We start from the raw sequence: 25244 nt of genomic DNA, 5'->3' as shown, positions 1-25244 counted from the left end.
TTCGCCCCTCAGAAACTAAAGACGGTGCAAAGACAATGGCGGCTTCTCTCGCTGATGTCCCAGGTAGTTGACATGACATGCGTGCTTTCTTTCAGGTCTGCGTTCCCAACCCAGCACCGCTGGGTTACAGATTGAGACCGATTTTCAACCCAAATTGGGTTAAATCAACCCAACAGCAGCCTCAACCCAGCATTTGGGTTGAAAAAACAACCCAGCGTTTTTTTAGTGTAGAGATAACCTGTACAGTACTTAAGCTTTAGTTAGTATAGTGTGCATATACATATATTTTTCTTTTATGATTACACTATGGGGGGGTCTGTGTGAAACATACTGTACATACTGTTGTACTGACAAACCAATCTTGAATCCCTATTTATTGCTGCACCACTTAATTTAATGTGCACGTGTCAAGTTGAATTGAACAAACACAATAAAACATGTATGTGCATAAAATATTTATATCTAAAAAGGTGTTACATAATTGTGGCCGTGTAAGAATATTTAATTCAACACTCAAAAAACACTTTACAGGCTTGCTTTATTTAGGGGAGGAGCCTAAAATGACTGTCAGAAGCCTCTCTGCCGCCTGTACCACGTGACTGCTTTGGGAAGCGGTTCAGATTGAGGCAATATAAACCCCACAGGCTCCATTCAAAATGTGGGTTTTTGATTGAGAGTTGCGGTTAGTTCAGAGTTTGAATACAGTGTTGATAGTTTGGATAGCGTTTATATAGTTGAGATACTTTGGAGAGTTTAGGAGAGGTAAGAGGATTGAGCCAGCTAGGAAGGAGGATTTCCCCTTGGTGGGAACATTGAGCAGATCTCGTAATAAGGTAAGCTAAATCGAACAATTTCAGGTGCATTATGTCTGCTTTTCAAGAACATTGTTTCTTATTTTATTCAAAAGTGGGGTGCTTGTGTTCCAAGGAGTTCGTGCCTTGCGTGAGAATAAGGAAACTGGAGCTTCACCCACACAAAAGGTAAGTAATTATATTAACATTTTTAAGTAATAATATTACTAATGCACAATTTGTCCATGTTGACCTGTTTATTGTGGCAAAAAAAAAAAAGAGCTGGATAAAGCCCTTGTCTCCATGATAGTGAAGGATACACAGCCGTTCAGTATTGTGGATATTGGATTCAGGACATTTGTTTCAAAACTAGACCCCTGTTATGTTCTCCCCACAAGGCTGGTGTGTATGGGTGCATGCATGAAAGACATGAGTACTTTATTGTAAGGCTCACAATTCAGCACTATATATGTTTCCTTTAGGCTCTGAAGGCCATGGTGGAGGCTGAGTATGAGTCAGCCAAGGAGAAGGCTAAGGCGGACATCAACATGGATGCCTACCTGGCTGTAACATGCCATTTTGTGTCACTGATGGTGCTCCCAATATGGTGGCCTGTGTGAGAGCTGAATCTGAATAATCATATTTGCATTGCACACACGCCTAATCTTATTGTGAAGGCTCTTGACCAACACCCTGCGCTCATTGGCATCTGCGCCAAAGCAAGGCAGCTTGTTGGCTACTTTAAAAGCAGCACCACTGCTAAGGTATGCTCTTTCCCTTTATTCCAATTTATAAGAACGCTAATAGTTTGTCTGTTCCTGCTGCAGTGATTCAATGGCCTACTCATCTATCTTTACAGGAGAGGTTTACACAAGTGCAGCTTCATCTGGGGATTGAGAAAATGAAGCTAATGCAAGAAGTGGAGACCAGATGGAACAGCACATATTTGATGCTGCAACGTTTGGTTGAGCTAAGGGAGTCAGTAAGAGCAGCGTTAGCTGGGCTACAACATGACATCCTCTTTTTAACATCAGATGAGTTCAACATTGTTGAAGGGTGCCTTTGTTTGCGGTGTCCCTTCTACGATGCCACTGTAGAACTGTAGTCATAGGAAAATGTGTCTAAAGTAGTCCCCCTGATGAAAAGCTTGAGCAAACCATTCAGGCGGAAGTAACAAAGCAAGCACCTGCAGTGGAAATGGTAGACAAGCTCATCAGGCAACTCCGGGAGAAGCTGCACACGTTGCAGTCCATGAGCATAGTGTCCCTGGCTACACCCCTGGACACTTGATTTAAAGTAACAGGATTTCAGCCAAACAAAAGCCACTGAGGCAACAAAGCGACTGACTTCCAAGTGTGCCACCCTAATATGGTACGGACGCCTGTCATGGTGCCCACTGCTCACACAGGGTGATGCGTTAAATGCAGAGGACACGTTTCACTGTGTGCACCGTGTGCTGTGCATAACATGTGACAATTCACTTCATGACACAGAATGTAACAGCAGATGCCACTGTGTAGGTCCAGCGCTACCTTTCAGAGCCCAATACAAGCAGGCTGGAAAACCCTCTGGAATACTGGGAGAGGCAAAAAGGACTGTACCCCAATTTGTATAATTTTGCTCATGCATTTTATTTTTTGTGTGTGTATGCCAGCATCTTCTGTAAAAGGGTGTTTTCAAAGGCCATAAAGGTTGTCAAACAAAAAACTGTTAAGCTTATTTCAAAATAAAAAAATTCCCATGTTCTGTACATTATTGTCCAAATTACACAATCATACATGGCTTGCCATATCATAATACTACCATTTAGTGAAAATATTCACACTCATACAATATTTTCTTATACACATGTTATCATTTATGTAGAAAAATTATTTTGTCATATATGTTTTGTAATTATACAACGGACCAGTAGGTGACATCAAATGAACCCTTTCTCAAACCATTTGGTTCAAGTGCCTCATGAGGCTTCATCTCACCATCCCTAGTAATAATAGTAAAAGAAAAACAATGGCCAAAAACAGGGGAAACAAAGGTGTGTGGGGGGGGGGCACACACCATGTGGCAATTGCCAGAACTGACACCAACACTACCAAACAGTTGCACGGTCCACAAAAGAATTTCAGAACCCCGACCGGCTGCTCTGAAGTTCCTTTTAACAGGGCTCCAGCCATGTCCATAACTACTCACATCTGTTCCATGGCTGGAGCCCTGATGGCAACCAGATTGGTGCCAGGTGAGTCTCCAGCTGCAGACAATCCTGACACTCAGGTTAACTTTAGTTCTTAAAGATGCACTTTTTTTACTATAACATTTGTTAAGTCACAGCTGAGCATGTGACCGGCTTTAAGCTAGGTTGCTATGGCAACACTTTTTGTTAGGTTTCAATGGCAACACTTTGCTTAGGGTTTAGAGTTTAGAGTTTAATTGTGAGACAAAAGCCTGTTTTCTTCTGCTCTTGTTAAAAATGTCACATTTCAGCCATTCATTTAGCTGTTTAACTGTGGTTTTAAGGCCTTGTAGAGCCCATCAACCTACTGAGAATTTGTTCAGAGCCCGGAGTTGGAAAGATGGAAAATCCAATAGACATGCTATTATGATCAGCATCATGCAAACGTAGGTACTCTAAACATTAGTATGTTCACAATTACTAATGTTAAAGTTATATGGCTAAGTAACATTCACATTAATATTCAAAAACCATTCTGGGCTTCATTGAAAAAATATGCTGACAGCATGAGAACTGAAAGCTGGGTCGTCTGAGCCTGAAGAATTTAAGTAAGCTAAAATGCAAGCAAATAGGTATGTTCAAAGAGAACATAAGACATAGACATAATTGGGTAGTGGCTATGGATTCAGCTAAAGTGCATTGTGCATAGATGTCCAGTGTAGCAGTAACATATCGCAGGGTAGTGATTAAATGAGCAGTATACAACAGTGAACATTCAGTGTTCACATCCTGGTGTTGTGTTCAAGCGTACCTCGGAGAAAACCAGAAAAAACTCACTAAATATCCACTGAAAACTCACAGTAGCACACAGCAGGCAATAAGTAATGCATAAATCCTGCAATTTGAGAAAATGTGTGACTCTCATTGTGACAATTTGCAAGGGAATGGCGCGTGTTCAGTGTGAATCCTTCACTTAATGTACTGTGGGGTATACGTTCTGTGAATGGATCACAGATCACAGATCACAGATCACAGTTTGTAAGCCCAATTTGCAGGGTAACACATTTTATTTATAGGCACCTTTCTGACACAGAAGGACACCATACAGTCAACAACACAACATATAGTAAAACTAGAATGAGAGATAAGATTATAAGATTAGATTAGATTCAACTGTATTGTCATTACACATGTACAAGTACAGGGCAACGAAATGTAGTTTAGGTCTAACCAGAAGTGCAATAAGCAGCAAGTGCAGGATACAGTTCAAATAAGTTATATATATACATAGAGTGATATGTGCAGGATTAGTACTGTACAGTGGTTATCAGGAGTGTATGGGGGGCGCAGAGGAGTTCAGCAAGGAGACAGCTCTGAGAAAAAAGCTGTTCCTAAGTCTGCTGGTTCTTGTCCGTGGTAGCCTGAAGCATCTGCCTGAAGGCAGGAGAGAGAACAGTACTGCGAGCGCGACGGGGACAGTGCTTCCTCTGGATTTCCACAATGGATGGAAGTGGAGTCCCTGTGATGCGCTGGGCAGTTTTCACCACCCGCTGTATCGCCTTACGCTCAGCAACAGTGCAGCTTCCATACCACACTGTGATTGTAGAGCGGCATATATATTATAAATCAATTAGACAGAGCAAATGACTCAAAGAGAGAAAGTGCACTTGAAAAGATAGTTTGTAAGTAAGAATATGAAGGGCGAGAGTGAATCTATGATAGTGAGTTCCAGAGCCTGGGTTAAACAGCTATTCATTTCTGGATGCATCTGATAAGAGGCACAACTCTGTGAACTCATATTTAGAAAGTGACTGTGACATGTACGTATGTGGAACATGGAGGTTTGTCAAGTCCTGGAGATATATCGTCTATGTCTCCCTTTTTTATTATTTGTCTTTAGTGTCCCAATCCCCGGCATCAGCTGACAGTTCTCTCAGCAGCACTGAGTGGTGCCACCAGACCAAGGGGGTTGAAAGAGACTGTTGAGATGTTTCCCATCAGGATGCTCTCTATGGTGCAGGAGTAGAAGTTTCTGAGCACCTTGGAGGGCAGTCTGAAGTTTCTCAGGCGTCTGAGGTGGTAGAGATGCTGCTGGGCCTTTTTCACCACGTTATTGATGTGACAGGACCATGACAGGTCCTTTGTGATGTTAACATCGAGGTATCGGAAGCTGTCCTCTCTCTCCACTTGGCTCCTGTTGATGACAGGGGTCTGGTAGGTCCTCTCCTGCTTTGTACTGAAGTCCACTATTAGTCCACGTTCAGGTGGAGATTGTTCCTCTGTCACCAGTTCACCAGATTTCCAACCTCCTCCAGGTAGGCAGTCTCGTCGTTGTCAGAGATCAGGCCCACCACGACAGTGTAGTCAGCAAACTTGATGATGGTGGTGGAGTTAGTAGTGGCTGCACAGTCGTATGTGTACAGGGAGTACAGCAGGGGGCTCAAAACACAGCCCTGGAGGGCTCCAGTGCTGAGTGTGATGGAGGCTGAGACATGTCCACCCATCCTTACTGCCTGTGGTCTCCCGGTTAGGAAGTTGGAGATCCACTGACAGAGAGATGAGCTGAGTCCCAGGTGCTCCAGCTTGGTGGTGAGTGTGGAAGGGATTATTGTGTTAAATGCTGAACTGTAGTCAATGAAGAGTGTCCAGGTGGGTGAGTGCAGTATGGAGGAGATATGAGATGGCAATGTCCTGGACCTGGTCTTTAGTCGACCTTCTCCAACTTCTGACCTTTCAAATCCTACTCTACCATCTGAAAATTCTACAACTGCTCTAAATCAATTTAATTTTCTAAGCTCACATCTGATGAAATCATTCAAATAATATCTACAGGCAACCCAACCACCTGTCCACTAGATCCAATCCCTTCAGCAATGCTTCAAACCATCTCCCCTGACCTTATCCCTTTCATTTCTTATATCATAAACAGCTCATTGTCATCTGGACATGTACCATCCGCCTTTAAAACAGCCAGGGTTCCAATCCTAAAGAAACCCACTGCTAAAAAAGCTGATCCTACAGATATCAACAATTATTGACCAGTTTCCCTCCTCTCATTTTTTTCTAAAATCCTTCAGCGCTGTCTCTACAATCAGCTATCACTTCATCTATCACCGAACAACCTCCTGGATCCTAACCAGTCTGGCTTCAGAACAGCACATTCTAAAGAGACTGCTGTTACCGAGCAGCTTCATGCGGCCAGATTGGCAAAACTGTCATCTGTACTTATTCTCCTCGATCCCTCTGCAGCATTTAACACCGTTAACCACAAGACTCTAGTGTCAATCCCGAAGAGGCTTGGATTTCAGTGTTCAGCATGGCAGTGGTTTGCTTCCTACCTTGATTAGCGATCTTACCATGTGACTTGGAAAGGACCCACCTCTGCCTCACGTAGACTCTCCACTGGTGTCCCTCAAGGCTTGGTGCTAGGTCCTCTCCTTTTCTCCCTCTATACGAGATCACTTGGAGAGGTCATTTCCTCACATGGATTATCCTACTGCTGCTATGCTGATGACACACAACTCATGTTCTCCTTTCCTCCCTCTGATCTACATGCTGCTTCCAAAATCTCTGCATGTCTAACCGACATCTCATCTTGGATGGCAGCCCATCACCTTAAACTTAATCCCACCAAAACTGAACTAATATTCATTCCAGCAGATTCTTCACCACATCAGGATCTTGCTATTTACCTGGACAACTCGCAGCTCTCTCCTTCTACAACAGCCCGCAACCTTGGAGTAACAATAGACAACCAACTCTCCTTCTCGACTCACATCAGCAATCTTTCCCGCTCATGTAGATTCCTTCTCTACAATATCAGACAAATCCGCCCTTATCAGTCAACCCAGGCCACCCAACTACTGGTTCAGTCCTTAGTAATCTCACGACTGGACTACTGCAACTCCCTTCTAGCTGGTCTACCTCTATGTACCATCCAACCTCTACAACTAATACAAAATGCAGCAGCACGACTGATCTTTAACCTTCCCAAATTCTCCCACACCACCCCTCTGCTACGTTCCCTCCACTGGCTCCCGGTAGCTGCACGCATCAGGTTCAAAATACTGATGCTGGCCTACAAAGTCAAACATGGAGTAGCACCATCCTACCTCACAGCCCTTATCACACCTCGCACTGCACCTCGTATACTACGAGCCTCCAGTACTGCTCGCCTGGTCCCTCCATCTCTGAAGGTAAAAGGAAGACGCTCATCTAGACTCTTCTCTGTCTTGACCGGCGGAAGAGACGCTCCGGTGATGTTACCAGCTGCTTTGATGATCCTTTGAAGCTGCCTGATATCGGCAACAGCACTGTTACCGAACCAGGTGGAGATGCAGCTGGTCAGGACACTCTCTATGGTGCCCCTGTAGAACGCGGTGAGGGTGGGAGGGGGCAGGTTGGCTCGCTTCAGCCGTCTCAGAAAGTGTAGACACTGCTGGGCCTTTTTGGAAATGGAGGTAATGTTGGTGGTCCAGGTGAGATCGTCTGACATGTGGACTCCCAGGAACTTGGTGTCTTTTACCGTGGAGCCGTGGATGCTGAGTGGGGTGTGGGTCGACGATCATTTCCTTTGTTTTGTCCACATTCAGCGACAGGTTGTTCTCACTGCACCAGGTGGCCAGCTGCTGTACCTCATCTCTGTAAGCCGACTCATCGTTGTTACTGATTAGCCCCACCGCGGTCGTGTCGTCGGCGAATTTGATGATGTAATATTTTCATATTACTTGCTGGGCGTGTGGTGTTTCATAGCTCAGCTGGTACAGCGGAGGACTGTAGGCATAATGCTGGTAATCCTTAGTTAGCTGGTTCAACTTCAGCTCAAAGGACTTATTTTCATTAGACCACCAGGCACATTTATCAAATTCCTTTTTTTAAAGCTTAGATCGCTTGTTCAATTCCGTCTTAAAGGACTTTTTTTTTAAAGAATAATTTGACAGAATTAATAAATAAAACCTTACAAAGTTTCCCTGACCGGGAATCGAACCCGGGCCGCGGCGGTGAAAGTGCCGAATCCAAACCACTAGACAACCAGGGACCCTTGGTTAATTCAAGATGTAAAAGTGTCTTGCTGACTAAAAGACATTTTGTTGTACAGCCAAGGCCTGGTAAATTGCTAATCTTTTCAACCATTCCTTGACCAGGACGCGAACCCCGGTAGCTGGATGAGAGGCCTGAATCCTAACCTATAGACAACCAGGCACATTCAACACATTCTTGGTTGAAAAGCTTAGATCGCTAGATCAATTCCGGCTTGAAGAAGGTTTTTTTTTTAAGCAAAAATCCTGAAAAGCATAAAGGGAAAATCTTACAAAACTTTCGCTTTAAGGACTTTTTTTTTCTACGAAAAAATCCTGAAAAGAATTAATAAATAAAACCTTACAAATTTTTCCTGACCGAGAATCGAACCCGGGCCGCGGCGGTGAGAGCGCCGAATCCTAACCACTAGAGCACCAGGGACCTTCTGACTTTAACTGATTAAAAAAGATCTGTCACTATTTTAGGTGTTTTGTTGTAAGTGGAATCCATTTAATTTTTTTCTTACAGATAACTTTTATAATAACTTTTTTTATTCTTGTACAGCCAAGTTCTGGTATTCAATTCTTCTTTATGACACACGTTCATATTTATTGTCAGGTTGTGTGGTGTTTGTTCCTTCGATAGCTCAGCTGGTAGAGTGGAGGACTGTAGTTGTACTGCCTGTAATCCTTAGGTCGCTGGTTCAATTCTGGCTTGAAATACTTATTTTTTTTTTTTTATAAAAGTCTGAAAATTTTAATTTTTGAAATCCTTCCTTGTCCTGGATGCGAACACGGGCAGTGGGGTGTGAGTTCTAAAAACTATCAACTATATCACCCGATACCTTTAATGTATTCTTGATTTAAAAGCATTTTGCTTACTAGAAAAGATTTAGTTGGACAGCCCAGACCTGGCATAATGGCAAGTTTTTACAACCCTTCCTTGACCGGGAAGAGAACCCAGGCAGTTTGTTCAATTCCGTCTTGAAGGACTTTTTTTTTTTACATTTACAGCATTTATCAGACGCCCTTATCCAGAGCGACTTACAATCAGTAGTTACAGGGACAGTCCCCCTGGAGCAACTAATGGTTAAGTGTCTTGCTCGGGGACACAGGCAAAGGCGTTACCCACTAGGCTACTACCACCCATGATCATCATGACTTGGTACCGGTTTGCCTATTTATATAGGCATCAATAACAGAAATAAAAGCAAGATTTTCATGTTTTAATGCATCTGTATGTTTGGCCACACTGAGCAAAAAAAGCATCACCAAATAAAAGGGAATTGCATTGTGAGTCACGTGTGAATAGGATTCGAGGGAAATGAAGCACTATAGTATTTTAACAGGTATATGTTTTATTTTACTCTTTTGTAAATGGTCACCTTCTCTTTACAGTGCAATGTGGTAAAATAAAAAGATCAGCGGATTTAAATGGGTCTTTCATCTAAATAGTAAACTGAGGCAACTAAACTGTAATTTTATGAACGTCCACACATGCCAAACATCTTATATTGTTAATTTATGTGTATTACATATACTCCTGTTAAAAAGTTTGGGGTAATCAGGGAACATCCTCGTTTTTATATACATCAATTAGTAAAAAAAATCCTGGAAAAATCTGCGTAAGTATAGAGAGGTCCATCATCAGCAACATTTAGAATTGAGTCCCAATGTTTGCTGTGTCTGTCGCTTTCTGATGTTAACTGATGGTTAACCAGGACACAATCTTCAGAATAGTGCTGCTCCACCTTTTTAGATGGAAATGTAGCCTGGATTCTGTATCTGATCTGCAGAAGCTCTACCTCTAACACAGAAATATGTCAAATATGGCATTTCTATTATATCACTTGGCTTTGACAGATTGAGCTGCACAGTGTGTCTACAGTGACCTTTCCTAACATCTAGGAAGTCTTGCTTTAAAGCACCTTACTCAGATGGGATCCAGATGAATATGAAATATCAAATCAATGATATATCAAGGATATCCACACATTTAACACACTTGTCAAATTTTTAAACTTTGGATTATATGTAAAAACATATATTTCTTCAAAGAATAAATACTGCAAATAAATATAGATGGACTAGAAATGCAGAAAAACCACAGATCCTCACAGTATGAAGACCTGCGCTCTGGTTTCCTCCTCCGTCTGGAGGCTGGACGTATCCGGTGCTCTCCACTAAGGGGGCATTGTCCATACAGTCCCCTGCAACAGGTGGACGTGTCTTGCCTGTTGTGGGTCTGTCTCCCAGCAGGTCTCGGATCAACCGGCCTGGGCAGGAAGTGGGTGGAGTTCTGGTGCCTCCTGGAGTCCCGCGGAGTCCCATCTTTGTTTAGATCCACAAAAAAGCGAGCTGTAGAGATGAGAGGAACGGGTGTTGTAGCAGTTTTCCTCAAAAGCCTCCCGGAAACACACTCTGCACCCAGCTTCTCCTCAGGGGACATGTCAAAAGAATGAAAAGCCAGGAGACGTGACATGCACAAACAAGAAAAGACTTGTCCCTTCTCGTTCATTGCGAGGTAGAGACCGCTGATTAAGCCCCCAGCAAGACTGATACCTGGAGAGGGATGAGATGAGACCATGAACTACAGCAGTGGCCGGATGGAGCATGGTACCGAATCTGCTGTGCCGCCGGGAGGATGTCCCGTCCTGCAGTACAGTGTCACCAGGAGGGGGTGGCGCAGGTCGCTGCTCTCTGTCACCAGGAGGGGGGTGGCGCAGGTCGTCACGGCGCGTCACCAGGAGGGGGGTGGCGCAGGTCGCTGTTCTCTGTCACCAGGAGGGGGGTGGCGCAGGTCGCTGCTCTCTGTCACCAGGAGGGGGGTGGCGCAGGTCGTCACGGCGCGTCACCAGGAGGGGGGTGGCGCAGGTCGCTGTTCTCTGTCACCAGGAGGGGGGTGGCGCAGGTCGCTGCTCTCTGTCACCAGGAGGGGGGTGGCGCAGGTCGCTGTTCTCTGTCACCAGGAGGGGGGTGGCGCAGGTCGCTGCTCTCTGTCACCAGGAGGGGGGTGGCGCAGGTCGCTGTTCTCTGTCACCAGGAGGGGGGTGGCGCAGGTCGCTGTTCTCTGTCACCAGGAGGGGGGTGGCGCAGGTCGCTGCTCTCTGTCACCAGGAGGGGGGTGGCGCAGGTCGCTGTTCTCTGTCACCAGGAGGGGGGTGGCGCAGGTCGCTGCTCTCTGTCACCAGGAGGGGGGTGGCGCAGGTCGCTGCTCTCTGTCACCAGGAGGGGGTGGCGCAGGTCTCTGGAGTCGCCCGGGACGGGATGGCCGCCGCACGTCTGCTCCTCTCTGTCACCAGGAGGGGGGTGGCGCAGGTCGCTGCTCTCTGTCACCAGGAGGGGGGTGGCGCAGGTCGCTGCTCTCTGTCACCAGGAGGGGGGTGGCGCAGGTCGCTGCTCTCTGTCACCAGGAGGGGGGTGGCGCAGGTCGCTGCTCTCTGTCACCAGGAGGGGGGTGGCGCAGGTCGTCGCGGCGCGTCACCAGGAGGGGGGTGGCGCAGGTCGCTGCTCTCTGTCACCAGGAGGGGGGTGGCGCAGGTCTCTGGAGTCGCCCGGGACAGGATGGCCGCCGCGCGTCTGCTGCTCTCTGTCACCAGGAGGGGGGTGGCGCAGGTCGCTGCTCTCTGTCACCAGGAGGGGGGTGGCGCAGGTCGCTGCTCTCTGTCACCAGGAGGGGGTGGCGCAGGTCGCTGCTCTCTGTCACCAGGAGGGGGGTGGCGCAGGTCGTCGCGGCGCGTCACCAGGAGGGGGGTGGCGCAGGTCTCTGGAGTCGCCCGGGACAGGATGGCCGCCGCGCGTCTGCTGCTCTCTGTCACCAGGAGGGGGGTGGCGCAGGTCGCCGCTGCTGCTGCTGGAGTCGCCGTTGTCGCGGTCCTCGGTCGCCCCCGCGCCACCAGGGCGCAGGTAGGCGCGCACTTTTCGGTCTGGATGTTCGGGGCTTTCTGTCTGCCTGGTAGATGCAGCAGCTTCAAACCTGGAACCGAATCAACAGAATCCTCACGAATCGATTTCATGATGAAATAAACTGGCAGCAAGTTTGGGTTCAAATTTCCAAAGGTTTCTGAAGAAAACATGAGCCTCCGTGGATGGGATTTATTTAGGGCTGAAGTCGCAGCACCTGCAGCCAGTGGTGCTGTAATAAATTCTAATATCACAGCTGCACTGCTGCAGAGGTCCTGCACTGTTGAAATACGGTGTTGAATGTACATTGTACCCTACAAGTCAGTAACAAGAAGTTTAAATGTGTCTGGTAAACTAAAAGTTCCCAGCAGCAGCAGCAGCAGCAGCAGCACAGCCCCTAAAGACCCCCTCCTGGGGTTATTTACGTGGTGGCATCTGAAGATGGGTCCGTTGCTTGTTGGCGGGGTTAGATGGAGGAATTCCATGCTGTTTGGCAGGGAGGATGAAATTTGAACTCGGGAATAATTCGCTGGGCCGCACATTCCCCGGGTGTTTGCATGACACCCTGTAGGTCTGGTTCTCCGCCCTCTGTCCCGAAAAAGATGTACAAGATCAGCTCATACCACCACAAACAAGCACATTTTTAATGTCTCTCTCTTTCTCTCTCTCTCTCTATATATATATATATATATATATATATATATATATGTGTGTGTGTGTGTGTGTGTTTAAACTGATTTAAAGTGAATTAAGAAAAGGTGGCACAAAAAAATTCTGCAAGCTGCTTTCAATGCTTTTAACATGAATGGTACAAGGGCCACTAATATTCACTGTGGTTACAACACAATATGCAGATATGAAGCATATCGCTATATTCCCATAACGGCACAGACTTGAAATTCCAGTTTTCTGTTGGTGTTGATCTTTGAGGATGATGCTGAGGAGCACCTATCAGCCCACGAGGAACGTTTCCAGGCTTTCGGCTCTGTGGTGTGTGAGGGCCAGATCTACATGACCCCGCTGGATTTCCTGGAGTCGGTGGCCTCAACAGGCACTAAAAGTAAGGAACAAAAGCAAAGTGTCATCGTATCAGACATCTTCTACCTGCGAGAAGCACATGGTCACTGAAGTAATGGACCTGCACGCACAATTCTGTGTTCAGGCCAGTTTACAGAGTTGATGCCAGTTGTCTCTGATTGGAAGATTCTTCGCCTACCGTAAATCCCCGGGCACTGGTCATGGCTGCCCACTGCTCACTCAGGGTGATGGATTAAATGCAGAGGACAAATTTCACTGTGTGCACCGTGTGCTGTGCTGCTGTGTATCACATGTGACAATCACTTTACTTTCTTCTTTTTCTTCTTTTAAATCTTGGATTAATTAGCATAATGTTTGTTGCTTGTTGAATCTGAAATTGCAGCCTCATTATTAAATATAATGTAAAGTTTGGGATTTTTTCACCACAGCCCACCTTCCTGCCTCAGACCAGAAGCTGTTGAAATCCCTCACACGACAGGTGAACAGTCTCTGGTTTATTGCTTTAAATCCCATAATCTCATTATAACCCATCATAATCTGAATTTTTATAGGAGTTAGTAAAGATGGTAGCAAACACCCCTCCTGTTGGGAAGAGATCTTCTACACTTTTCCGGAGCCTTCAGCATGGTGGTAAGTGCGCAGTATAATGCTACTTTAATGTATCATCAGAATAAAGTATTTCTTATGAAGAATAATCCACCCCATTCATTTCCAACCAAATGTCTACTTTCTGTAACCCTCTTCTTCTCTAAAAGGAGAATCTAAAAGGTCTGATTTGGGAATATAGTTCAAACACGGTTTGAACTATTGGGTTATACTCGCTCTGAATGAATGTTTTCCTTTACTTGCAGTGACTTGTCAGTCCTACACACATCCACAAATGGAATCTAAAAATGAATTTACCTCAGAATACTCATTCATTTCCACTTCACAGTCCAGTCCAGTCGGTCCAGACCAGGTTTCCCATACCATGCAGAGCTGTCATCCTCTTAGTAAAGCCAGCACATCTGGATACTGACAGTCACTCTCACCATACAAAGGAAGGCCATACTACACGTCTGCAGTTGTCCAGAACGTTTTACACTGAGCAAAGTAAAAACAAGGCAGCACAGCTTTCATTCCACCAATATGGACCTTCTTAGATCTTCTCAGAGTGGATTGTACTTGTAGACGGTGGCCATTGATTCATTCAAATGTATTAAATGTTGTATTTGGTAATAGAGGTTTTAACGCTTCCTTTCTTTAACCCAGGTATCATCACTTACACAGAGTATCTGTTTCTTCTTTGCATTTTAACAAGTGAGTATCCTTCTTAATTTGGTGAAAATTATTCTTGTCTCTGATTTGCTGTGTCCATCAAACATTTAAGATCCTCATGCTGGCTTCAAAATGGCCTTCAACATGTTTGACGTGGATGGCAATGAGCGGGTGGACAAGCAGGAGTTTTTGGTGGTACGACCTCCTTGACCTAGAGCAGAGATGTCAGCTTGTGTTTTCGGGGTTTTTATGACTGTATTTCATTTTCTAGCTGGAGGAAATTTTCCTCAAGAGAAACAAGAAGAATGCCAGAACACAGGGAAACACGGGGACATCAGTGCAGCTGGTAAGACAGGAACTCCATTGTTCGCCTCATGTAGATCAAATTTGGATCAAATTCTTCTTGCTCCTGCGCCTGGAGGAGGAAACATGAAACATACTGATGGTCATGTGGTGGACAGAAAGAAGGTTATTCTCAGGCATTCTGAGGGATATTTCGGGCCTGTAATGCTTCAGTGGAAAGCAGTTAGAGTTACTGGAGAGCACCAGTCCTGATTAGATCTTTCCATGCTCCACCACATCTCATTCAACCCACTTCTAAACATGTATTTTACTTTAAAAATGTACACACAGTAGATTTAAAAAAGTATATACACCCCTGTTACATGGCTGGTTTTGATGTAACCTATAACATCTAGGAAGTACTGGTCATCTCCCAAATTCTCCCTATTTCTGGACTTTGGAGTAGGGTTGCAACGAGAACGCATCTCCAGTGGTGGCCTAGTGGTTAAGGTTGCCGGTTCGAATCCTGATCTGCCATGTACCGTCCCCACACACTGCTCCCCGGGCACCTGTCATGGCTGCCCACTGCTCACTCATGATGGTTCCTCAAGGTGATGGTTAAATGTAGAGGACCAAATTAATAATCTTTGCTCTGCAAATGCTTCCATATGATGAATGTGGGCGTTTGGGGTAAACAAATGTATAACAATTAATTTTATAAGAAAAATACATCTAACCCATTCAAACACTTAATAGGGTGAACAAAATGAACCATTTTAAAAATCATTCAATAGCAAATTAATTTCCTGCCTAATAACATGTTTTGTACAAATAAACAAGTTCATGAAGTGTGCTATTGTAATGTGTAGTTCATAAATGGAAATAAAATAATGAATTATTTCACAGATTTCCCAAGGGAACATGACCAACTCAACACTTTTGGTGCACTTCTTTGGGAAGGATGGAAAATCTGAGCTGAACTTTGATCAGTTCTGCAGGTAAGAATCAGGATTTTTACAGTGTCTAAATGAATATGTACCCTTTTAGAATATATTTTATTATAAAATGCGACTGTCTTCAATCCCTCCATAGCTTCATGGAAAATTTGCAGACAGAGGTCTTTGAGATTGAATTCCTAAACTACTCCAGGGGCATGAGCACCATCAGCACAGTGGACTTTGCACAGGTTCTACTGCGTTATACCACTGTGGACAATGTCAGCAGTTACCTGAAGAATGCTGATCAGCAGGGTGCTGATAAGAAGGTTCTCATCCGTTTCTTTAAATAGAGTCTGCTGGATAAAAACTGAAGTTGAATGTTTTATATGGTTAATATATGGTTAAGAGCACTATACACCAATCGGTATCAGTATTCGGACAACCTGTCTCATTTTGATTTTACTATTGAATTTAATATGCATGTACATGGAGAGAATGCTATTTTTGGGGGTTTTGGGGTCACCAGAGCCAATGACCATTAGCCCCCTTTGCTGTCACCTGAGATCATGAGTGCTGCAGTTGCGAGTGTGAACTATTTTACAACTAATTGTCAATTTAGTAACATGAATGTCAGTTTCTAAATAGATAATGTTCTGTTTTTTTCTTTTAGGGAATAACATTTGAAGAATTTCGAGTTTTCTTCCAGTTCCTCAATAACCTTGAGGATTTTGCTATGGCTATGCAGATGTATAACTTTGCCGGTCGTTCCATTGGACAAGGTAAGTACATGGAAGTGAGGGCGTGAGAGCAAGGGCTTAGATTGACTGGTGGGTAACATTTACATTTACATTTAAGGCATTTGGCAGACGCCCTTATCCAGAGCGACTTACAACGTGCTTTCAAGTTACCATCGATGAAGAGATCAATTCCGGTTTACTAGGACCCCAAATATGAATACATCTATTTTATGCACTCTGTTCTAGTTTCTATACGGAAGTCAGACAAGAAGAAGGTTACAAGTTCAACTAAATATTCTCTAAAGAGGAAGGTGTTGAGCTGTCGTGTGAAGGTGCTCAGTGACTGAGCTGGAAGTTCATTCCACCACCAAGGGGCCGAGACGGAGAAGAGTCTAGATGAGCGTCTTCCTTTTACCTTCAGAGATGGAGGGACCAGGCGAGCAGTACTGGAGGCTCGGAGTATACCAGGTGCAGTGCGAGGTGTAATAAGGGCTGTGAGGTAGGATGGTGCTACTCCATGTTTGGCTTTGTAGGCCAGCATCAGTATTTAGAACCTGATGCGTGCAGCTACTGGGAGCCAGTGGAGGGAACGTAGCAGAGGGGCGGTGTGGGAGAATTTGGGAAAGTTGAAGATCAGTCGTGCTGCTGCATTTTGTATGAGTTGTAGAGGTCGGATGGACTATGAACCAGATGACTACCAGTGTTGGGAAGATTACTTTAGAAATGTAATTAATAACAATTACAAGCAACATTATTTAAAATGTGATAGGATTCTAACTATTTCAATTACTGTATAAAAGTAATGTAACTAATTACATTTGAATTCTGTTTGTAAGTTTATAACCTGGCAGTATTTACAGCCGCTGCCATGCTGGGGCTCCGGGGCGCTCGTGCGGACAGTGATGGGGAGCAGGAAGATTTTGGCTGGCAGAGCGAGGGCATGGGCGATGTAGCAGGGGGCAGTTAGAGATGGGGAGTGGCTGTGCCCATGTGGGCTGTACATTCTGGGAAGTGGCTCCTTGGCGGGGGCCATAGCACACAGTTGAAGAACAGGGACAGTCGTGGCATAGGCATGCTGGAACATGGCGGGTGGCGTGGGTTGGTTGCGAGAGGGACTGGAACATCAGAGAGACTGGTCATAAAAGACTGGACTAAACCACATGGACCAGGGATTGGAAAGCCGGTAGGCAATGGGGTTGATGCGTCATTAGACCTGGAAGGGTCTGATGTATCGTGGGCCCAGTTTCTTAGCTTCAGAGGGCATATGCAGATCTCTGGTGGATACCCAGAACCTAACTCCGGGGTGAAACAGCCTGTCGGTGTCTGCGTTTCAGTCCAAGGCTCTGTGGACGATGCCCCCGGTGTTCCAGAGTTGGCAGACTCTGAGGTTGACCAGCCCCTCCTCGGTGTTGGTAGGACCAGTCAGTGTCCCATGGAGGCTTCAAGGGGTTTGAGGCCAGTGGCGGAGGAGATGTGTTGGTTTTAAGCCAACTCGGTGGAGGAGGTGGGTGGCCCAGGAGGTGATGTGGGCTGAGCAGTAAGAGCAGTTCTTCACCTCTTGATTGATCCACCCTGTCTGACCGTTGGGCTCTGGACATGAGAATCGTGCTATGAATTGTGGGCCTATTCAACTAACAACTTCCTCTTTACAGGGATTTTTATAGACAATCAGAGTGCGGATTGGATGATACCATTACCACTCACATGATTCCCACTACACCACTATTATTAACCATATTGAAATGTTTTGAATACAATGTTAAGATAACTACTTGTAATTTAATTATACATTTTCCTCTGGTAACTGTAACAGAATAGAAATACGTTTTTTTTTTTATTATGTAATTACCATTACAAGTCCTTACACCCAAACACACCAAAAAGTCCACTTACTAACATTGTGTCCCTGAGCAGGACACTTAACCCTGAGTGTCTCTAGGGGGACTGTCTCTGTCCCTGTTAATCTGGATAAGGGTGTCTGTTAAATGCTGTAAATGTAAATCTTCGGAGTCATGTAATGGTAGTTTTTTTGCTCCCCTTTTAGAAGAATTTGCACGAGCAGTCTATGTAGCTACGGGCCTGAAGCTTTCTCCACACCTGGTAGACGTGGTCTTCCAAATTTTTGATGTAGACCATGACAAGCAGCTAAGCTACAATGAGTTCATTGGGATCATGAAAGAGCGGCGTCGCCGAGGCTCATGGGTAAAGAATTGTGATTTGACAGGTTTAGCGCTCAGAAAAATATGTTTAAATGAGAGCCCTGAAAAATACTATAAACTACTATAATCTGGTCAGACCATTTTTTTCTTTCCCATGATGTGTATTTGCTGTAATTGCAATTAAGTGCTTTTTATTTTCTTATTCAGGGGAAAAGGACAGAAGAGGGTTTCACATCCTTTAAAATATGTATGAAGAGTCATCTCTCTTCAAAATAGGTATGTATGAATCATATCTATTGATCCATTGGAGAGTTATTCATGTGTCTGTGCTTCAGCATCAAATTACTTTGAAATATTAATTGTAGTACTGCTTACAAGTGCAACAAGCTCCAGACTTTAAAAATAATAAGTTCTGTACAGGACGTTGGTGTATATTCTACTGTAAACTGAAAAGTAAATGTTCTATCTAACTGTCTGGTTAATTCGTTCTGCCAGGATTACAAGGCTGATGGACGCAGCAGTGCAAGAGAGGAAATGAAGAAGAATAAAATCATTTGATGCACCTTTTAAAAGAAGTACTTTATTCGTGTATGTGTGCACTGGTGTGATTTCTGTTTGTATTTTAGTGTTTTAGTTTTTCTACTGTGCCGAGCGGAGTTCGAACTCAGAGAAGCTGCATTGTTCACATTCTTTCTTAAATCCTATCTTACCACCAACCAAGCACAGAGATTGTCTTACACAGGCGTTTACTGCTCAGAGGACACAGCTCAACCCCCCCTCATCACACTTCTTCACACTTCTTCATTTCATGTACATATTCACAATGTGCAATATATCTGCTTATAAGACAGTTGTGAGTTTTATTAGCATAAATGGTTTGAAGTTATTTTGTGTGTCTCATCTGCCGTGCCTCTGTCTGATCACTGCTGAAATCCAACATACACCGACGGAGCTGAACTTGCTGTTTCGAGGTCTTGTTAAGGTCAAAATGAATAATTCACGGGTCTGTAGTATCTTGAGAGCAAACTTCTAATCCCAATCTGCACCTTTGGTACCCTCCGATTGGAACTACACCCATTTCATAAAGTGGAATAAAGGTGACAGCTCCTTCTTCTCACAGCAGCAGGTATATTAGGAACTGATGCCGATTCGAACAAATATTACTTAACATAACAAAGCAGTTCTGTTTCAGAAGCATCTTTATTCATAATCTACATAAGTAGCATTGATAATAATATTTCCAGGACACGACACCAAGATTAGAAAATTATCGGCAAGGGTGACACACTAATGATATTTTATGGGTTACATGGAAAGTCCCACGTCCAATACTTACTACTGTAGATAAACCATTATAAACACATGGGATGCTGGGATTCCATGTGTGTGGGGTCAGGGAAGGTAATTAAAGTAAATTCCTTCAAACTCTTGTTGTATGGTCACAAAAATCAACGATATGCATTTATAACTGGAAGGGGGTGTTCGCCCAGGAAGTTTACCCAGCGCACCAAACAGGCCAAGGATGTTCACCCAGGGCACCAAACATGCCCAGGGAGTTCGTCCAGGGCACCAAACAGGCCCAGGGAGTTCGTCCAGGGCACCAAACAGGCCCATGGTGTTCGTCCAGGGCACCAAACAGGCCCATGGTGTTCGTCCAGGGCACCAAACATGCCCAGGAAGTTTACCCAGCACACCAAACAGGCCCAGGGAGTTCGTCCAGGGCACCAAACAGGCCCATGGTGTTCGTCCAGGGCACCAAACAGGCCCAGGGCGTTCCCCCGGCCCTCCAAACAAGCCCAGGGCACCAAATAGACGCAGGGTGTTTCCTAGCCCACCAAACAGGCTAGGACAGCCCTAGTCATAGAGAAATTGGGGTATTTTGGTTGTCATGCTATATAGAATCAATACATTTCAACATTCATTATATTTATTACATAACTACCAACAGCATTCTTGGATTAAAGCATTATTCATGTTTATTGCAAGAATCTCACACACCTTCATGTTTTTAATTAATATAGAAAAACTGAACACAATATATTTCATAATCACACCTTGATATGGCTCTATAGGAATTTTGGAAATTTAATAGATAATCGAGTCAAATGGCCAAAAAAATGTAATCCACAATCTTTCAATATTCCAAAAATATCATTTAATAAAATGTGAGGCAGTTGCATTCTGCTTGAATGGGATTTTGAATGCATGACTAATAAAACCAGGGATTTACTGAGCTGTGGTAAAAGACATTAAAAGATGCGGAGAAGACACGGACATGAGACAACAGGATACATTTATACACATGAATAACGGTTACGGTTCGAATCCCGATCCCCCAAGGTGCCACTGAGGTGCCACACACTGCTCCCCGGGCGCCTGTCATGGCTGCGCACCTCTCACTAAGGGTGATGGTTAAAAGCAGAGGACACATTTCGTTGTGTCACTGTGTGCCATGCTGCAGTGATTCACCATCACTTTGCTTTCAATGTCACCCTACAAAGTCACATAAATGACTTTCTCAAACAAGCTTCTCACAGTCGTTTGAACATTATTGAGCGACAGGGTGATTATTATAAGGCTGGAGGTTAACAGCTATCTTGTCCAGGACCAGAGGAATTTACCAGAAAATATGGAACTTGCGGGGCTGTCCCAATCTCTCTCAGTTACTGTTCAGTCTTCTACAGTAAAAGCCGTGTCCACCCTCCATGGTCTGCTGGACCATTTAAATGTCAGTTCTACTTTATTATGCAGGACATTGTGACACAAATGTTTCAGAAACCTTTTTTAAAAATTTATTAGAAAAGACAAAGCCCCTCAGGTTCCCTGTGAGCGCCTTACAGTCAGTAGTTACAGGGACAGTCCCCCCCTGGAGACACTCAGGGTTAAGTGTCTTGCTCAGGGACACGATGGCAGTAAGTGGGATTTGGACCTTCTGGTTCATACTAGGCTGGTGACTGTTCTTTAAAATCCAGACGTCACGGCAGCGTGGTGAGGAGGGTGGAGCAGCTTCTTCTGCACTGACGCTCGCACGCACGCACGCACGCACGCACGCACGCTGTGAGGCGCGTCCGCAGCTCACGTCTCAGCAGAGCAGATGCAGAGAAGATGACGCCGCCAGACCCGCGCAGCGTGAGAAGACGCTGCCAGCGAGCTTTCTCCTGGATCCCGGTCATCTTCATCTCCGGCGTCGTGGCCTGGTCCTACTACGCGTACGTCGTGCAGCTCTGCGTCGGTGAGTCCACTTAACACCACACTGCATTTCTGGATTCTTCCTCACATGCACGCATGAAACATTTCTTAGTGCATCAATAATCAGTCGATTTGCTGCAGTTCCTCAGAGGGCTGTCTAAAAAAGATCATCATTTTAGCCTGTCCATTGCACAGTCAGACAGCAAAAAATAGATATGACAAACCTTTACATTAAATCTCTGACACGCGTGAACAACACGGATATTGCAATGCAGCAGGTACAGTAACTTTTTTAACTTGAAAAGTATTTTTGCAGAGCGGTAGAAGGGTGAGGATGCGCAGAATAAATATCATCTCTGATCAGAGGAAATACAGCCTCATGCACAACACAGCTTATTATATCTGAATAAGGATATTATATCTGAAATGTTTCATCACGACACCAGCAGAAAAATGCAGCTTTTCACGCTACTCGTGATTGTATTTCGCTCCACATGTTTTCTCAGCCTTTGAGAGAGACAGAAGACATCTAATAATAATGAATAATGAGGTTTCGAGGGTGAACATAACTAGACACATTATGAAAAATCACAATGGATGAACTACACAGCAACATTGCCAGTGTTAATTTAACACTGCACAGAGCTTATATGAGCCAACTCCAAATCAGAATAAATGGTGACTCCGCCCCTTTACAGGTAACAAGCCCATGTGGGTGGTGCAACGGGTACCAGACAGGTGGTCCATATCAGCCCCATCTTAATATGAACCCAAAAACCCAGATGGGGAGCAAGAGACCCCAGCCAACACGTTCATGTGGGGCCATATGGGTTGGAGATGGGCTGGTGTGGTCCGAGGGCTCCATGGTTGGCCTCATGTGGGCAAGCCCAGATGGGGAGTAAAAGTTGGCCTGGTTTACCCACAGTCATGAAAAACACTTGGACCAACATAGACCTCACTGGTTTTTCTCTCTTTATTTTGAGTTTGTGTGTGGGTTGTTCTGCGTGTTGAACTTAAGGAACATGTTCCTGTAAGAAACTGACATTTTTTCATTACTTCTTGTAGTTCCATGGTAAAACCACCAGGGTTCTTTAATGCTGCTGAGAGTTTATATTCGACTCTAATTAGTTTTAAATTACAGTGACTCCGCCCCTCCCAAGGTAACATATGGGTGGTCCATATCAGCCCCACCTTATTTTGAACCCATATGAGGAGCAGGATTTACCCTGATTTACCCACAGTCATGTAAAAGAATCAGACCAACATGGACCTCACTGGCTTTTCTGTTTTAAGTGGGCGAGATTGTTTATCGGTTTAATCCCTTCGATCTGAACTGGTTATACTACCTAATTATCCGTAATAAGAGGGTTAAGATGAATTTTTTATCATTTTAGGTGAATTCATAATTGCAGTTGGCGCATGAATGTTTCAATCTAAGGTTTTTGTTACAGCTTGATTTCAAATACAATTGCACAAACACAAGAGCTCCACCTTTTTATTTCAATAAGTTATTAAAGCAAGAATTGGTTTTCCACTAGTAATAAAGACACGAAAGATCAATTTTTGTTTGGTGATATTATAACATTTTTGATTATACATTTTTGATACAGTTGTCAATACCCTTGACTTACAGTACATCCGGAAAGTATTCTCAGCGCATCACTTTTCCCACATTTTGTTATGTTACAGCCTTATTAAATGCATTTTTTTCCTCAGAATTCTACACACAACATAACAACATGAAAAAAGTTTACTGGAGGTTTTGACAAATTTACATATGTATTTGAATGCTATGTAATACTTAAGTATTCACAGTCATTGCTCAGTACTTTGTTGATGCACTTTTGGCAACATTTATGGAATATTATGCCACAAGCTTGGCCCACCGATCCTTGGCCAGTTTGGCCCATTCCTCTGTTCAGCACCTCTCAAGCATCGTCAGTTTTAATGGGAAGCATCCAGAGATGTTCAATTGGATTCAAGTGTGGGCTCAAAGGAATTCACTCAGCTTGGAGCAGCTTTTCATCCAGGACGTCTCTGTACATCGCTGCAGTCACCTGACTGGTCTCCCAGTTCCTGCAGCATGATGCTGCCACCATCATGCTTCACTGTAAGGATGGCATTGGCCTGGTGATGAGTGGTGCCTGGTTTCCTCCACACCTGCTGTTCACAAAGAGTTCAGTCTTTGTCTTGTGCAGGCAGGCTGCCCTATGGTTTTTACTAAGGAGTGGCTTCCATCTGCAGAGATCAATCAGAATCAGAAAACTTTATTAAGAAGGAAGGAAATTGCTTAAGATGTCCTTCAAGAAGGTTCTAGTCTGTCCACAGAGGACCCATCAAGTTTTTGGTCACCATCGTAACTAAAACCCTTCTCCCCCGATCGCTCAGTTTAGGTGTCTGGCCAGATCTAGGAAGAGTCCTGGTGGTTTAGAACTTACAGATGATGGAGGCCATTGTACTCGTTGGGACCTTTAAAGCAGCAGAATTTTTTCTGTAACCTTCCCCAGATTTGTGCCTCGAGACAATTCTGTCTCGGTGTCATGTGACTGTATGAACCGATATGACTCGTGATTCCCAGCGTACTTCATCAGCGCAGACCTGTGTTCTTTGCTCAGTCATTGAGTTTCCTCTTGTGATCAAGCCCATCTCAACTTCTCATAAGAGACATTTAGCCCGATCCTTATGTTCTTCCTCAACCTGGTTTTCTCTACATTTGTTTTGTGTTTTACAACTCGAACCCCATCCCTGGCAGACGTCGCCCGGGACACTCATGCCATTGACTTCATGCTTGGTTTGTGCTGTGGCATGAACTGTCAACTGTGGGATGTCTCAAGGATGATCAGGGGAAACAGGAGACACCTGAACTACATTTTGAGTTCCATGGTATTATGGGGTGTTTTGACCTATAAATTCAAATTGGATCGCTATTGTTAACACCCACGGCATCTGCAAAAAGCCTTGGAGTTTGGATAGATAACAAACTGAGTTTGAACCATCATGTTGCTGCGATCTCCAGATCCTGCAGGTTCACTCTCTACAACATTCGCAAGATTTGGCCTTTTCTCTCACAACAGGCTACGCAGCTCCTCGTCCAGGCAATGGTCATCTCCAAACTCGACTACTGTAACTCTCTCCTGGCTGGAGCCTCTGCAGTCACCATAAAACCACTCCAGATGATCCAAAATATGGCAGCCCGTCTCATCTTCAATCAGCCAAAATACACCCATGTTACACCTCTTCTTACCTCCCTCCACTGGCTCCTGGTAGCTGCTCGCATTGAGTTCAAATCCTTGATGCTGCCTACAGGGCTGTAAATGGAACTGCCCCCTCCTACATCAATACAATACTACCTAGCTACACTCCTGCACAGAAGCTACAATACTACCTCCTACATCAACACAATACTACCTAGCTACACTCCTGCACAGAAGCTACAATACTACTTCCTACATCAACACAATACTACTTAGCTACACTCCTGCACAGAAGCTACAATACTACCTCCTACATCAACACAATACTACCTAGCTACACTCCCGCACAGAAGCTACAATACTACCTCCTACATCAACACAATACTACCTAGCTACACTCCCGCACAGAAGCTACAATACTACCTCCTACATCAACACAATACTACCTAGCTACACTCCCGCACAGAAGCTACAATACTACCTCCTACATCAACACAATACTACCTAGCTACACTCCTGCACAGAAGCTACAATACTACCTCCTACATCAACACAATACTACCTAGCT

General features: G+C 44.6%; 2 protein-coding genes, 1 long non-coding RNA gene and 3 other non-coding genes across 7 annotated transcripts in view; 4 read left to right on the top strand and 2 right to left on the bottom strand.

The window, feature by feature from the left end:
• The first annotated feature begins 396 nt into the window (after positions 1-396).
• On the top strand, positions 397-2583 carry LOC114768459 (uncharacterized). The gene is made up of 3 exons (XR_003743062.1): positions 397-980; positions 1274-1555; positions 1651-2583. It is a non-coding gene; the product is annotated as an uncharacterized LOC114768459 (long non-coding RNA).
• A 5344-nt stretch (positions 2584-7927) lies between these two features.
• trnae-uuc (transfer RNA glutamic acid (anticodon UUC)) lies at positions 7928-7999 on the bottom strand. Its single transcript has one exon. It is a non-coding gene; the product is annotated as a tRNA-Glu (tRNA).
• Positions 8000-8349: 350 nt separating this feature from the next.
• trnae-cuc (transfer RNA glutamic acid (anticodon CUC)) lies at positions 8350-8421 on the bottom strand. The gene has a single exon. It is a non-coding gene; the product is annotated as a tRNA-Glu (tRNA).
• Positions 8422-8615: 194 nt separating this feature from the next.
• Positions 8616-8702, top strand: trnay-gua (transfer RNA tyrosine (anticodon GUA)). The gene is given in 2 exon segments: positions 8616-8652; positions 8667-8702. It is a non-coding gene; the product is annotated as a tRNA-Tyr (tRNA).
• Positions 8703-11467: 2765 nt separating this feature from the next.
• micu3b (mitochondrial calcium uptake family, member 3b) lies at positions 11468-18880 on the top strand. Of its 2 annotated transcripts, XM_028959932.1 has the most exons (15): positions 11468-11482; positions 11520-11594; positions 11817-11885; positions 12813-12942; positions 13349-13398; positions 13472-13550; positions 14172-14219; positions 14290-14372; positions 14449-14523; positions 15366-15457; positions 15552-15723; positions 16068-16176; positions 18179-18336; positions 18501-18569; positions 18789-18880. In XM_028959932.1, the coding sequence occupies exons 2-14, from the start codon at positions 11544-11546 to the stop codon at positions 18567-18569; spliced, it is 1185 nt and encodes a 394-aa protein (XP_028815765.1). In that variant the 5' UTR covers positions 11468-11482; positions 11520-11543; the 3' UTR covers positions 18789-18880. The 2 variants fall into 2 exon arrangements, with proteins under 2 accessions (XP_028815765.1, XP_028815764.1); XM_028959931.1 differs by lacking the exons at positions 11468-11482; positions 11520-11594 and having other exon boundaries at positions 11695-11885.
• Positions 18881-21185: 2305 nt separating this feature from the next.
• The window catches only part of zdhhc2 (zDHHC palmitoyltransferase 2), a 29885-nt gene continuing 25826 nt past the window's right edge, over positions 21186-25244 (top strand). Inside the window, exon 1 of the mRNA XM_028959933.1 lies at positions 21186-21525. Within this exon, the coding sequence (XP_028815766.1) occupies positions 21399-21525 (127 nt within the window). The 5' untranslated portion in view covers positions 21186-21398. The remainder of the gene's footprint in view (positions 21526-25244) is intronic.

Source organism: Denticeps clupeoides, chromosome 18 (genome assembly GCF_900700375.1).
Source record: "Denticeps clupeoides chromosome 18, fDenClu1.1, whole genome shotgun sequence".
Lineage (NCBI taxonomy): Eukaryota > Metazoa > Chordata > Actinopteri > Clupeiformes > Denticipitidae > Denticeps > Denticeps clupeoides.
The sequence above is the reverse complement of the archived record's forward strand: the minus strand, read 5'-3'. Positions and strand labels throughout refer to the sequence as shown.